This window comes from Rhinoderma darwinii, chromosome 3, assembly GCF_050947455.1.
Source record: "Rhinoderma darwinii isolate aRhiDar2 chromosome 3, aRhiDar2.hap1, whole genome shotgun sequence".
Lineage (NCBI taxonomy): Eukaryota > Metazoa > Chordata > Amphibia > Anura > Rhinodermatidae > Rhinoderma > Rhinoderma darwinii.
Genome location: NC_134689.1, coordinates 220,727,802 through 220,741,910, shown reverse-complemented (window position 1 = coordinate 220,741,910; position 14,109 = coordinate 220,727,802). Strand labels below are relative to the sequence as shown.

Sequence of the window (14,109 nt, the reverse complement as noted above, 5' to 3'; positions counted from 1 at the left end):
CGGTAACAAAGAGCGGCTATTGCTCTAGCAGACCTAGCCCGTCCTTGTATTACCGGGTCAGCCGTTCATTTGAAAGTATGACCCTCCAAAGCTTCCACTGCCGATAACTTTAGCATCATTCTAAGAAGGGGTCTTTGTGATTACACAACCTTTTTAAGAAACTTCAGTGATTTTACATGTCATAAGCAATAGGTTTAAAACTTTCAGTTCATAAGAAACCATTTCTACAGATCTAACTTAATTTTCTATTGGTTGTTATCTGATATTTTTACTGCAAACCTTTAAAATAATGAACTGTACTTCAGATTTTGACTTGTGCTTTAAAAGATTACATGACTTAAATTGGTATTTTTAAAGGTCCAGCCATGTTATAGTTTTGATATTCCCTGAAATCTCATTAAAATGCAACGATTAATAATACAATACAGACAGTGCTGTTTGGCTTTTTAAGATCTATTCTAAGTAAACCTTAGCCAAGAGGAAACCAGACAATTTTCCAATGACTGTTCGCTACATAGGAAAATATTACATTAGCTTGTTTGTCCAGCTATGGTTGAGGGGATTAGTTTACTGGTTTCATTTAAAGTGGAATGGAAATCTAAAATACTACAAAGGGTTATACACAAATACTAAAGCACAATTTAAATTATACTGAACGCCATTTACTCTTACAAAGGATCTATCATGGCTGTTTTGGAGTATAAAAACGACATTGCGATTGTACTGATCTTTCTTTAACCCCTTCAGGACCAAGCTCATTTTGGCCTTCAGGACCAGACCCATTTTTTCAAATCTGACATATTTCACTTTATGTGGTAATAACTCCGGAACGCTTTTACCTATCAAAGTGATTCTGAGATTGTTTTCTCGTGACACATTGGACTTTATGATAGTGGAAAAATGTGGTCGATAAATTCAATATTTACCAGTGAAAAACACCAAAATTTGGTGAAAAATTGCAAAAATTTGCATTTTTCTAAATGTAAATGTATCTGCTTGTAAGACAGGCAGTTATACCACACAAAATTGTTGCTAATTAACATCCCCCATATGTCTACTTTAGATTGGCTTCATTTTTTGAACATCCTTTTATTTTTCTAGGACGTTACAAGGCTTAGAACTTTAGCAGCAATTTCTCACATTTTCAAGAAAATTTCAAAAGGCTATTTTTACAGGGGCCAGTTCAGTTGTGAAGCGGCTTTTAGGGCCTTATATATTAGAAACCGCCAAAAAGTCACCCCATTTTAAAATCTTCACCCCTCAAAGTATTCAAAACAGCATTTAGAAAGTTTCTTAACCCTTTAAACGTTTCACAGGAATTAAAGCAACGTAGAGGTGAAATTTTCAAATTTCATTTTTTTTTTGCAGAAATTCATTTTTATTCTATTTTTTTTGTAACACAGAAGTTTTTACCAGAGAAATGCAACTCAATATTTATTGCCCAGATTCTGCAGTTTTTAGAAATATCCCACATGTGGCCCTAGTGTGGTAATGGACTGAAGCACCGGCCTCAGAAGCAAAGGAGCACCCAGTGGATTTTGGGCCTCCTTTTTATTAGAAAATATTTTAGGCTCCATGTCAGGTTTCAAGGGCTCTTTCGGTGCCAAAACAGTGGAAATCCACCAAAAGTGACCCCATTTTGGAAACTACACCCCTTGAGGAAATTATCTAGGGGTATAGTGAGCATTTTGACCCCGCAGGTTTTTTGCAGAAATTATTGGAAGTAGGCCGTGAAAATAAAAATCGTCATTCTTTCAAAGATTATGTAGGTTTAGCTAATTTTTTCTAATTTCCACGAGGACTAAAGGAGAAAAAGCACCACAACATTTGTAAAGCAATTTCTCCCGAGTAAAACAATACCCCACATGTGGTTATAAACGGATGTTTGGACACACGGCGGAGCTTAGAAGGGAAAGAGCGCCATTTGGCTTTTGGAGCTCAAATTTAGCAGGAATGGTTTGTGGAGGCCATGTCACATTTACAAAGCCCCTGAGGTACCAAAACAGTGAAAACGCCAAAAAAGTGACTCCATTGAGAAAACTACACCCCTTGAGGAATCCATCTAGGGGTGTAGTGAGCATTTTGCCCCCACAGGTGTTTCATAGATTTTATTAGAATTGGGCAGTGAAAATAAAAAAAATCCTTTTTCTTCAATAAGACGTAGCTTTAGCTCCAAATTTTTAATTTTCTCAACAAATAAAGGAAAAAAAGAACCCCAACGCTTGTAAAGCAACTTCTCTGGAGTACGGCAATACCCCACACGTGGTCGTAAAATGCTGTTTGGGCACACGGCAGGGCTCAGAAGGGAAGGAGCGCCATTTGCTTTTGGTGTACAGATTTTGCTGCATTTGGTTTCTGGTCGCTATGTTGCATTTGCAAAGTCCATGTGGGACCAAAACAGTGGATCCCCCCCAGAAGTGACGCCATTTTGGAAACAACACCCTCAAGGTATTCACCTAGGGGTGTAGTGAGCATGTTAACCCCACAGGTGTTTTGCAGAAATTCGTGTGCACACGATGTGGGAGAATGAAAATGGGAATTTTTCCTTAGATACGCCAATATGTGGTGCCCGGCTTGTGCCACCATAACAAGACAGCTCTCAATTATTATGCGGTGTTTCCCTGTTTTAGAATCACCCTACATGTGGCCCTAATCTTTTGCCTGGACATTCGACAGGGCTCAGGAGTGAAAGAGTACCATGTAAAATTGAGGCCTAATTTGGCGACTTATAAAGTATTGGTTCACAATTGCAGAGGCTTTGATGTGAAATAATAAAAGAAACCCCTGAGAAGTGACCCCATTTTGGAAACTGCACCCCTCAAGGCATTTATTAAGAGGTGTAGTGAGCATTTTCACCCCACGTGTCTTTTCCATAAATGATTGCGCTGCGGAAGGTACAAATTAAATAGTTTCCCTAGATATGCCAATTCAGTGTCAAATGTCATGCCCAGCTTGTGCCACTTTTTTTTTTATATACACCGTTCACCGTACGTTATAAACTACATGTTACCTTTATTCTGCGGGTCAGTACGATTCCGGCGATACCAAATTTATAGAACTTTTTTATAACTTTTTGCACAATAAAATTACTTTTGGAAAGAGAATGTATTTTTTCTGTCGCCAAGTTGTGAGAGCCATAACTTTTACATTTTTTCGTCGATGGAGCTGTGTGAGGGCTTGTTTTTTTTGCGAGACGAGGTATAGATTTTATCGGTACCATTTTTGGATACATGCAACTTTTTGATCACTTTTTATTTCAATTTTTGGAAGACAGTGACCAAAAAAACAGTAATTATGGCAGTGTTTTTGAGTTGTTTTTTTACGGCGTTCACTGTGCGGAATAAATAACATAATATTTTTATAGTTCAGGTCGTTACGATCGCTGCGATACCAAATATGTATGGCTTTATTATTTTTTTCAATAATAAATGACTTATAAGGGAAAAAGGGCGATTGTGTTTTGTGTTATTATTTGAAACTTTTATTGTATGTTTTCCAACTTTTATTTTTACTTTTTTTACACTTTTTTTTACACTTTTCTTTAGTCCCACTAGGGGACTTGAATGTCCAACTATTTGTTTGATGTTCTAATACATTGCACTACCTATGTAGTGCAATGTATTGGAACTGTCAGTTGTTCACTGACAGCAAGCCGATTAGGCTCCGCCTCTGGGCGGGGCCTAATCAGCTTACGTAATGGCAGACAGGAGTCCATTGTTAGGGCTCCTGTTGCCATGGTAGCAGTCGCCAGCCTTGCCATCGCATGGCAAGGCTGCCGATTTTCTACAAACCTCTAGGATGCAGCGATCACAATGGATCGCTGCATCGAAGGGGTTAATGCCAGGAATCGGAGCTAGCTCCGGTTCCTGGCGATAGATCGGGGTGTCCGCTGTAACATACAGCGGACACCCACTGCTGATGACGCCGGCTCAGCTTCTGAGCCGGAAGCTGAGCCGGCGCCATCTTGCCGATGTTACCGGAAGCCTCCTGGGCCCCGCCGACGACGGGGCATAGGAGGATTCCGTTACAGGCTGATCGGGAGGTAAGCATTAGCCCTCCGATCGCCTTTGCAGCCACCGGCAACCCAGCGATCACGTTGCTGGGGTGCCGGTGGCTATAAACTCCTCACATGCTGCGATCTCTATTGAACGCAGCATGTGAGGGGTTAATCGGTCGGATCGGAGGCTAGCTCCGGTCCTGGCCGATACCTTAGGGTGCCAGCTGTAACATACAGCTGTCACCCGGTGGTGATGTCGCTGGCTCAGCTCCTGAGCCAGCTTCATCTCCATGACGTATATTTACGTGAAAAGGCGGTAAGCCACCGATTTTAATGACGTATATATACGTGATCCGGCGGGAAGGGGTTAAAGTACTTAGCGGCTACTAGTCTTCTGGGCACAAGATGCCTGTTATGTCTGGTAATCGCTGCCATGTTGAATACATTAAAGGTGGGTGCCAGTTCGGAATACATACTACTTTTTACACAGTTGTTCTAAATAAAGCAGTTAACAGGGGAACACCATCCATAAGGTGAGTTGAGAACTTCCAACAAGAGCTATCAGTTTATTTGTATTTTGTTTTCACAGGTAAGTCCCCATCCAGCCCATATAGCTTCCGATCTGGAGTAACACCGTCTTCGGCTATTACATCAGTAGGTGGAGAACGTAGGCCGAGACCAGCTTCAATCACAACAGTGCATTCTGGGAACAAATAAGCAGCCAAAGATAGAGTCAGGGAGTAGACTCTCTTCATTTGATTTCATTCTGAATTGTGCACTGCAGGACATGATGGACTCAATATATAAAAGGAATTTTTTATGGCCATATTTTATACTTCAACAAAAATGGTTTCATGTATTATAAACTGCAATGACTCCAGCTCCAATAAGGCAAAATAGTTTGACTGTATATGTTGCTGTATGAGTCTTGCAATATTCTTACTACTGGACATTTGTTTTCTTCTGATAATTTGCTTTATTCTCAATATGGTATTGTATATGTTGTATTTTTTCATTAATGTAGGTTTCAACTGGATTATTTAATTATTACTAATTTAGGTGGTTTACGTTATATTTTTATGCTAATATTATATTTTGCTTTGAAATCACGTTGATGTTCTTTTTATTTTTCTCGCAGAGACAGAAAATATAGTAAGTAAACCATGAGATTCTAAAAAAAAAAAAGAAAATATTTCTTATAAATGACAGCACTGGAACATATTACAGTATTTAAACATCGACAACTCTTCAGGAAATGGCAGTCCATCCTTGCCCCCTTCCTCCAATATCTCATTTGGGTTAAAAGTACCCATTTTTCTTGAGAAAACACACTGATGGCCTACCCTTAGGAAATGTAAAATCATGTTTTGTAAATTGGTATACTACACATTTTTTTTTTCTAGGCGCTGATATTTCCTTAAAAAGTGCATACTATAAATGTACAATGGTAATACCGTTAATGTCTCAGAGCTTACCTTCTCGCTCTCTGGTTACCTGTCATAAAACGTGATTGTTTTTTCTAAAATTTCACACAGTTCCTGAACATTTTCTTATTAGGACTAGTCACAAGAAAGCGTATTAAAAAGGGCTTTGTTATAAACTGTAAGAGACTTGCTTTCATGTTATATTTTACAAAAAGTGAAAAAATGAAAAGTGCGATCTTGGTTATAAGGCAGGACAATGATATATTTTATGCCACAAAGAAGTAAGATGCAGTTGTGCAATGGCAATGCACATTTCAAAATCTAAAGTTGAAATATATTGTTTGTGACACTGTCAATTACATAATGTGTCAAATGTTTTATCCACGATTTTGCACAAATTTGTGAACTTTCTAAAGTTAATATTTCCAGTCAATTTCACATTGTTCCATCATTTTATGCTATACAAAACTTGCCAACATTTTGACATTCCCCTCTTTGAATAGAAGTTCTTAATCTACACAAAGTATATGCACCTACAAAAATCAAATCTTATTTAAAACCAGGGTTAATCTATTGAAAACATGTAGTCGGGGTTTTGAAACATGTTGGGTACTATAGTTAGGCTGGGTTCACAAACCCTATTTACGGACGTAATTCGGGCGTTTTAGCCTCGAATTACGTCCGAAAATACGGCTCCAAAGCGTCGGCAAACATCTGCCCATTCATTTGAATGGGCTTTACGATATTATGTGCCGACGGTCATTTTTTTTACGCGCCGCTGTCAAAAGACGGCGCGTAAAAAAGACGCCCGCGTCAAAGAAGTGCCTGTCACTTCTTGAGACGTAATTGGAGCCATTTTCCATTGACTCTATGGAAAAACAGCTCCAATTACGTCCGTAATGGACGCAGCGAAAAGCGCCTGCACATGCCATTACGTTTGAAATTCCGGAGCTGTTTTCTCCTGAAAACAGCTCCGTAATTTCAGACGTAACGGAGGCTGCCGTGTGAACATACCCTTAGAAGACAGATATTCTTCAGAGCAAACAGTAGGTTTCATAGGCTTCATTTGCTTTTTACTGGCAGAACATTTATCTCCAGAACTTCATGAAAAGGTATTTGATTCTACTTTTTAATCATTCATTATACCTTTATTACTGTCATCTGTTGTTTAGAATCATTTAAGTAGAATTCATTTGCTTTGTGATTAATTTTTATTCTATTTTTTTAGTAAAAAAAAATATCCTATTTTTAATATATTTTCTGTTACCATTATCATATATTGGAGGATAAAATGTATGGAAAGATAGCACACACACACTTATTTTAAATATGGAAAATATTTTTGGGGCTAAAGAGAATTTTCTTATTGAGCACATTTATCACCTAAAGGAGGAGAATTTTTAATGGATCGGTGGTCGCACATGTGCATTGCTGCTCCATTCAATGTCTATGGGTATGACGGAAACAGCTGAGCACTGCCAAGCGAACATAAATGTTTCACCAATCCTGTAAGTAGGTGATAAATGTGCTTAACGGGAAAACTCCTTTAATAGATTTTTTAAAATTCTCACAACCAAAATCAAAACACAAATGAAAACATTTTTAATGTTTTAGCGTATACTATTTTGTTTCAGCTTCATATACAAGCTGGGTTCACTGTTTAACATATTTTCACAGTTAAACCTTGGTAATACTAGATTGGCTTATATAGATTAAATATAAATGTCAAACTATGTTATTTTGTTTGACAAACAGCGCATATTACATCAAGTTCATAAAATAAGCTATTTAGAAATCATGTCAATTTCTGTGACTTGATTTTACCTTTTATAAAATGTTAATGTTTTCTAGTCCTAACCAGTGTCGGAATGGCCCACCGGAGGATCCTCCGGTGGGCTCACGCAGAGAGCTGCTTTTATCCAGCAGCGGAGCAGAGAGACATTGTCTCCCTGCCCCGCTGCTTACTCTTGTAAGCAGGGCCGCCCGACACATCACATTTATTGGCCGGGCGGCACTGTCCCCCTCATGCTCAGGATGCAGATACAATTGAATACTATAAACTGTAGGCCACGTTAGGCCTGCAGCCTATAAGGCGCTGGGAAGAATCCCTGCGCAGGCCGGCGTGATGGCATCACTGCATCACGCTGACCTACGCAAGGGTCCCGTCTCAGCGTCCCGAGGCTGTGGTTCAGCTCCATCCGACGTGGGAACTAGGTAAGTAGAATTATTTTGTGTTTGCAGGGCTGTGTGGCATTATATACAGTTGGGGGGCTGTGTAGCTCTATGTACAAGGGTGGATATGTGGCACTATATACAGTGGGGGCTGATTAGCACTTTGTACTAGGGGGGACTGTGTTGCACTCTCTACAGGGGAGCTGTGTGTCACTATCTACAGTGGGGAGCTGTGTGGCAATATATACAGTGGGGGCTGTGTAGCACTATGTACAACTGGGGGCTGTGTGGTACTATGTTCAAGGGGGGACTGAGTTGCACTGCCTACAGGGGGGGGTTGTGTGTGCCACTACCTACAAGAGGGGGGCTGTGTGTCTATCTACATAAGGGGGCGGTGTGTCACTACAAGAGGGGGGCTGTGTGTGGCACTATCTGCCAGAGGGGGTTGTGTGTGGCACCATCTACCAGAGGGGGTTGTGTGTGGCGCTATCTACCAGAGGGGGTTGTGTGTGGCGCTATCTACCAGAGGGGGCTGTGTGTGGCAATATCTACAGGGGGCTGTGTGTGGCAATATTACTGTGTGGGGCCTAAAGGGGGTTGTTATTATTATAGTGTGTGGCACTGAGGGGGCATTATTTCCATCTGGGTCACTATAAATGGTGAGGTTTTTGTAGAGGGTGGAGAGGTGCTAGAAAAGGGAGAAGCCAAAGATATTTGTGTTGCAAATTCTGCAGAGGTGATTTGTAGTTGGGAGAAGGCGTCAAGGCAATCTGGACCGGATGAAGAAAAAAATAAAAAGTGAGCGACTCCATTCTGAGAAGATGTCACAGGTGAGTCACTGGAGTTCACTGTATTGTATTAAAGGAGTTTTCCCATCTTAGACATTTATGGCATATCCACAGGAAATTCAAAAAATGTCTGATAGATGCAGGTCCCAGCTCTGGGACCTCAAAAAAACACACAAACAGGCCATACTTACGAAATGGGCAGGTAAACACCAGTTCCCAACAGGACGCAGACAAGCCACAAATGCTACAGAGGGAGAGTATTCAGGTGCATTAAATAGTGTTATCCACTCCCACTATACTTGAGGGGAGTGGCTGCTCAGTGTTATCACTACACACAACCAAAGTTTAAAATAATGTTCCAGTTGCAAGGCGTAGCGTATCTTGATGGATCACAACCCATTAGTCATTCCCATACTATTAGATCAGGCGGGCTATCCTGCATGTCACACCAGGCACTGGCACACCATGCTCTCCCAACATAGGGCCTGGCTGCATCCCGAAAAAAGTGGGACCTGCACCTATATCAAGAACTGGCTGCAGAATCCAGGCGGAGACCAGTGGAGAGAGGGTCGCATGTTTTACTACACAAGAGTGGTGCATTATTTCTATATAGCGAATGGGTGGGCCCCAAGAATTTCCACTGGTGGGCTCAAGGTACTCCAGTCCGACACTGGTTCTAACCCCTTAACATACCTAGATGTACATGTATATAATCGGAGGGATATAGTTCCCACATAATTCCATTTTTTTAAGTTATCGATAATGTCGCAAACATAACAGCTGAGATTGACAGCCACATAACATCAGTGATTGACAGCCACACTCCTCAGATGCATCGTGATCAGAACGGGTTACAGGGTGGATGAAGGGAGGGGGCACACTCTTTCCTGTACCTGTGAGCCCCAGCAACACGATTGCTGTGACTGACTGGAAAGTTCTGACTGTTCTGGGCCATACCTTAGGTGTAGTCTAACAGATGCCTGTGTATTTTAGATGCACAGGCAGTAATGTACTGTGATATAAATATGACATTACATTATGTTCATAAAAATTATTTTTTTTGTCAATTATATGACTTTTCACATTAGAGCGAGTACATCACCTTTATCTAAGCTTCCAAAATGGCCTTTAAAGTTGCGTGCTAGGTTATAATTTACCTGCAGCTTTATCCAGCTATACCTACTGATCACAAGGGAATAATGAGAAGCCTGACCCATAGCGATAAGTTGACCATCAGGGCAGCTATCTTTAAAGAAGGAATTGACTTTATGAGACAATCACTTTAATACAAGAGGAGGTAGATGCACCTGCTTGGCAAAACAAATAAAAAATTATTCATTTTTTAAGCCATTCTGAGAACAATCACAAATTATAGTGTAAATTCAAGACATGCCAGCAATAGACCTTCTTGTATTACTTAAAGAGACTCTGTCACCACATTATAAGTGCCCTATCTCCTACATAAGGAGATGGACGCTGTAATGTAGGTGACAGTAATGCTTTTTATTTAAAAAAAAACGATATTTTTTCACAAAGTTAGGAGCGATTTAAGTTTATGCTAATGAGCTTTCTTAATGCCCAAGTGGGCGTACTTTTACTTTCGACCAAGTGGGCATTGTACAGAGGAGTGCATGACGCTGACCAATCGGCATCATGCACTCCTCTCCATTCATTTACACTGCACGAACGATATAGATATATCGCTATGTGCAGCCTCATACGCAAACCCTAACATTACTACAGTGTCCTGATAATGAATACACATGAAATCCAGCCTTTCTGCTGCAGTTTTAATTATTATTTTTTTTTCAACCATACACCGATCATCATAAATAATGTTATCCATTTGTTGTACAGGTTGTTACAGTTGTGGCGATACCAAATGTCTATTATTTCATGTTTTGGGACTTCTATTTTAAAAAGTTTATTAATTGTAAAAAATTTGTATATCTGTGTTTTTTTAATCATTTTTTTCATTTAACATTACTTTTTTTAAATTTATTTTACTGCATTACATTGGGCCATGATAGCCTTTGAGAGAGGTGGCGTGTGATCAATAGAACACCTGTCGTGCAAACACCTTCTGATGTTTGTGTCTACACTTGTTGCCGCCCTAGGCTTGGGATGTGACGTTCAATTTCACTTGCAGTACAGAATGGATCACTATGCGCCATTCTTCCAATGAGATGATCCATCCGTGCAGAGGTTCGCCTCCGCACACCTCTTGCTGTCATTCCCATTCGTTGTTGTTCTCCCAACCTCTGGGACAGGCAACGTTGAACAGTGCTGACATGTCGGCCTAGTGATAAACCAAGGTCTCGCCGTTCAAGGATTCTGTCCCTCTCAGTTTGTGACAAGTGGTGATAAATGGCACGTCGACAAACAGGAGGCATCACACAATCATCCCATTTGATCCCAGGTTTCATGTGGCTAAAAAAACTTTTCAATCTTTGTTTTATGCCCCTCCCACATGCCACAGATTGGCGCTAGATGCTTGAAAATTTTATCATTTGCAGTACTTGGATACACCTGCTACTTCCTTGATTTGCACACCTTATGGCTTGCCTTTCTTGGTGTTGCAATTTCAATGTTGAGGAGTGTATATATATATATCGCAGTGGTGAATAAAGTCCACTCATTTTTTCACTGAACCTCCTGGAGTTCTGACAATTTTTGCTTTTTTATATTTTGTTTGGATACTGGATCAGTATTGAAGGGCTTGCACCCAGGCTGTCTATATTATCACAGTGCTGCTTTTTGTATATATGTTAGTGGTTACCTGGTGTTAAAAAAAAAAAGTTTCATCGAGTTTCAGGCTGCAATCTTTATTTCTTGATTCATTTTCAGATCCTCTGATTTTCAGTTTTCGACCTGCAACTAGTTTCAGACTTTTCTCATAACACCTTCTGGATGTGAGTTCTGTGAGTGCAGGATGCTGCTGCCTTCACTAGCTCTCATATACAAGCACAGCTCCATTTCTGTACTGATTTCCCCTTCTATAGCCCATGAGGAATCCCCCTTGTGCTGACAGCACTGATGCTTAGGAGTGTGGGATTTCCTGTGCAGAGGCTGCCATGGGTTCTCTCTTTATACATATATATACTGATACACAGTCTGTCTGATTCACCCCCCCCCCCTCTCAGCAGACTTCTGCATCTGCTTTCCTGCCTATCTTTACTCTGATACTGAAAGTTTCTGTGATCTGCTCTCCCTGGAGACTTGAATGCTTTTCCCCCTCTCCTATCTGCCGTGTACAGAGAACTGAGAGAGAGGGCACACAGCCAGGAGCAGTGTGCTGTCAGATCTATGTAGAATTAGCAGCACAGCCATCTATCTACAGAAGTTATATAGACACTCTAGCCGCAAGATGGTAGTGCATTTTTAATGAAGACTATTTAGAAAGTTGCTTAATTTTGCATTTACAGTAGGAAGCAAATGAACAATAAAAAAAATTCAGTGAAAAGGTGTCTATAGTCTTTAACTGAGATCTTCAGATATTAACTAATAATAGTAAAACTAGACAATTTATAGTACTCCATATATCAATTGATCCATTTACTATCAGATTATATTTAATATCATATTTTTTAAGTTTATAAGACTTCCGGGTGCACAACTAATAAATAAAGACTTGTTTATTTTCCATTACTTAAAGGCTATGTACATCTTTGGAAGGATTTTGTTTTTATTATTAAATCAATGTATTTAGTGTTTTAAGCAACTTTTATATTGACTTTCATTAAAACTTTTTTTTAACTTTTTACAATACAGCTTCCATATATCTTGTATACATAGAAGCTGTATTGTTCTCTCTCCGTCAAATCCATCTGTTCAGGTGAACTAATGACTCAGCTGAGAGCGGATCATGCGTCCTCTAAGGGTATGTTCACACGCAGTGGTTTCAGACGTAATTCGGGCCGTTTACGCCTCAAATTACGCCTGAAAAATCTTCACCATTACGCCTCCAAACATCTGCGCATTGAGATTTACGGTGTTCTGTTCCCACAAGGCTTAATTTTACGCATCGCTGTCAAAATACGGCGCGTAAAAAGAAGCCTGCGAAAAAGAACTACAGGACACTTCTAAGGACGTTTTTGGAGGCGTTTTTCATTATTAAACCTGAGTTGTTACAAAATAGTCTGAAAATCAGGAGCTGTTTTCGCTTGAAAACAGCTCCGTATTTTCAGACGTTTTTGAGTTTGCGTGTGAACATGCCCGAACACTCAGGATTGACCTAATATCGATCACATCTGGGTTCGGGTCCTGCTTGTTTTGGACACTCTGGATTGACCTAATATCAATCACATCCAAGTTCATGTCAGAGAGACACGCAGGACCCACTCTCAGCCGAAATCGATGGAGAGAGAACGGTACAGCTTCTATGTATACAGTATACATAGAAGCTGTATAATAAAAAGTAAAAAACATTTTTAATAAAAGTCAGTTTGAAAGTTGCTTAAATACACATAACTCATTAATTTAATAAAAATAAATTCCTTCCAAAGGTGTATATAGTCTTTAAATAGTACCTACATATTCCACAGCACTATACACATAAATTCACCATTCACATAAGTTCCTGCCCCTAGCAGGATTAGCAATATCACTTCCCTATCTTAGACATACACACAGACATGCAGTAGGACCAATTTTTTGCAAACCAATTAGACGATCACTATGCTTTTGGGGTATCGGAGGAAGCCGGCATATCCATAGGAAATCCATATAAGGGATAACATACAACCTCCATGCAAATGTTTCCCTGGTTTCATTCAAACCACTTTGTGTTAATCATATTTGTCAATTTTGAGCACCAGTGACAGTATTAAGACTTTGACAAGTGCATTTTACAACATCTCAATGGCAAGAATGTTATCTTGACTTGCAAGCGCAATTTGAAATTGGAATAATTGATCACTGATGATGATGATGATGATGATGATATAGTTCAGGTAGACATGGAAATTGTTTGTATTTGGGACCTTAGAAATACACAGGTATTCAATTATTTGCTGTTATAGTCCCTGCATATCATCCCAATACCTAGCACACACTTCTGATAAAAATCAGAAATAGTATACCAATAAAGAGATGAGAAAAACATATTGTAAGTTTAAAATGTAAAGGGGGTCTGTATGCTAGAAGCATGTTATAGTGCAGGAGGAGCAGATTGATATGTAGTTAATACACAGTTTTGTGGGAAAAGATCTTGTATAGCTTGTATTTTATTATTTAAATCCCTGCTAACTCAGGGCTCCTGAGTCTAGGTGGAGGTGCTACTCAGTGATTGACAGCATGCTCATACAGAGTGAGCGGACATTTACCCGTAGAGGAGTATTTTGAGCATATCAGCAGCGTCTGAGTGTTATTCCTCCCTCGATATATCGATAAAACATAATTTGAAACTGGATAAATTACTGGAGGTTGGGTATCGGTTGAGATACCCATTACAAATTTCAGTCTAATATATTTTGGCCCATGATTGCATTAACACATGCCAAATTTTTTCCCACAAAACCATTAATCAAACTGATGAGCTCCTCCTGGTCTATAACATGCTGCTCAAAGATCGGACAGCATGTTCAACGTGACAGGTTCCCTTTTAATATGAACATTTCATAATACAATATATTCGAAAGTGACGTCACTACTATTACTTGCTCTACAGAATACAAAACCAGGTGGTCCGACCAGTTAAATCAATATAATGTCAATGCTACAATGCAAA

General features: G+C 39.7%; 1 protein-coding gene across 1 annotated transcript in view; it reads left to right on the top strand.

The window, feature by feature from the left end:
* Positions 1–7,917, top strand: part of CAMK1D (calcium/calmodulin dependent protein kinase ID) — a 380,920-nt gene extending 373,003 nt beyond the window's left edge. Inside the window, exon 11 of the mRNA XM_075857414.1 lies at positions 4,587–7,917. Within this exon, the coding sequence (XP_075713529.1) occupies positions 4,587–4,714 (128 nt within the window). The 3' untranslated portion in view covers positions 4,715–7,917. The remainder of the gene's footprint in view (positions 1–4,586) is intronic.
* Positions 7,918–14,109: the final 6,192 nt, after the last annotated feature.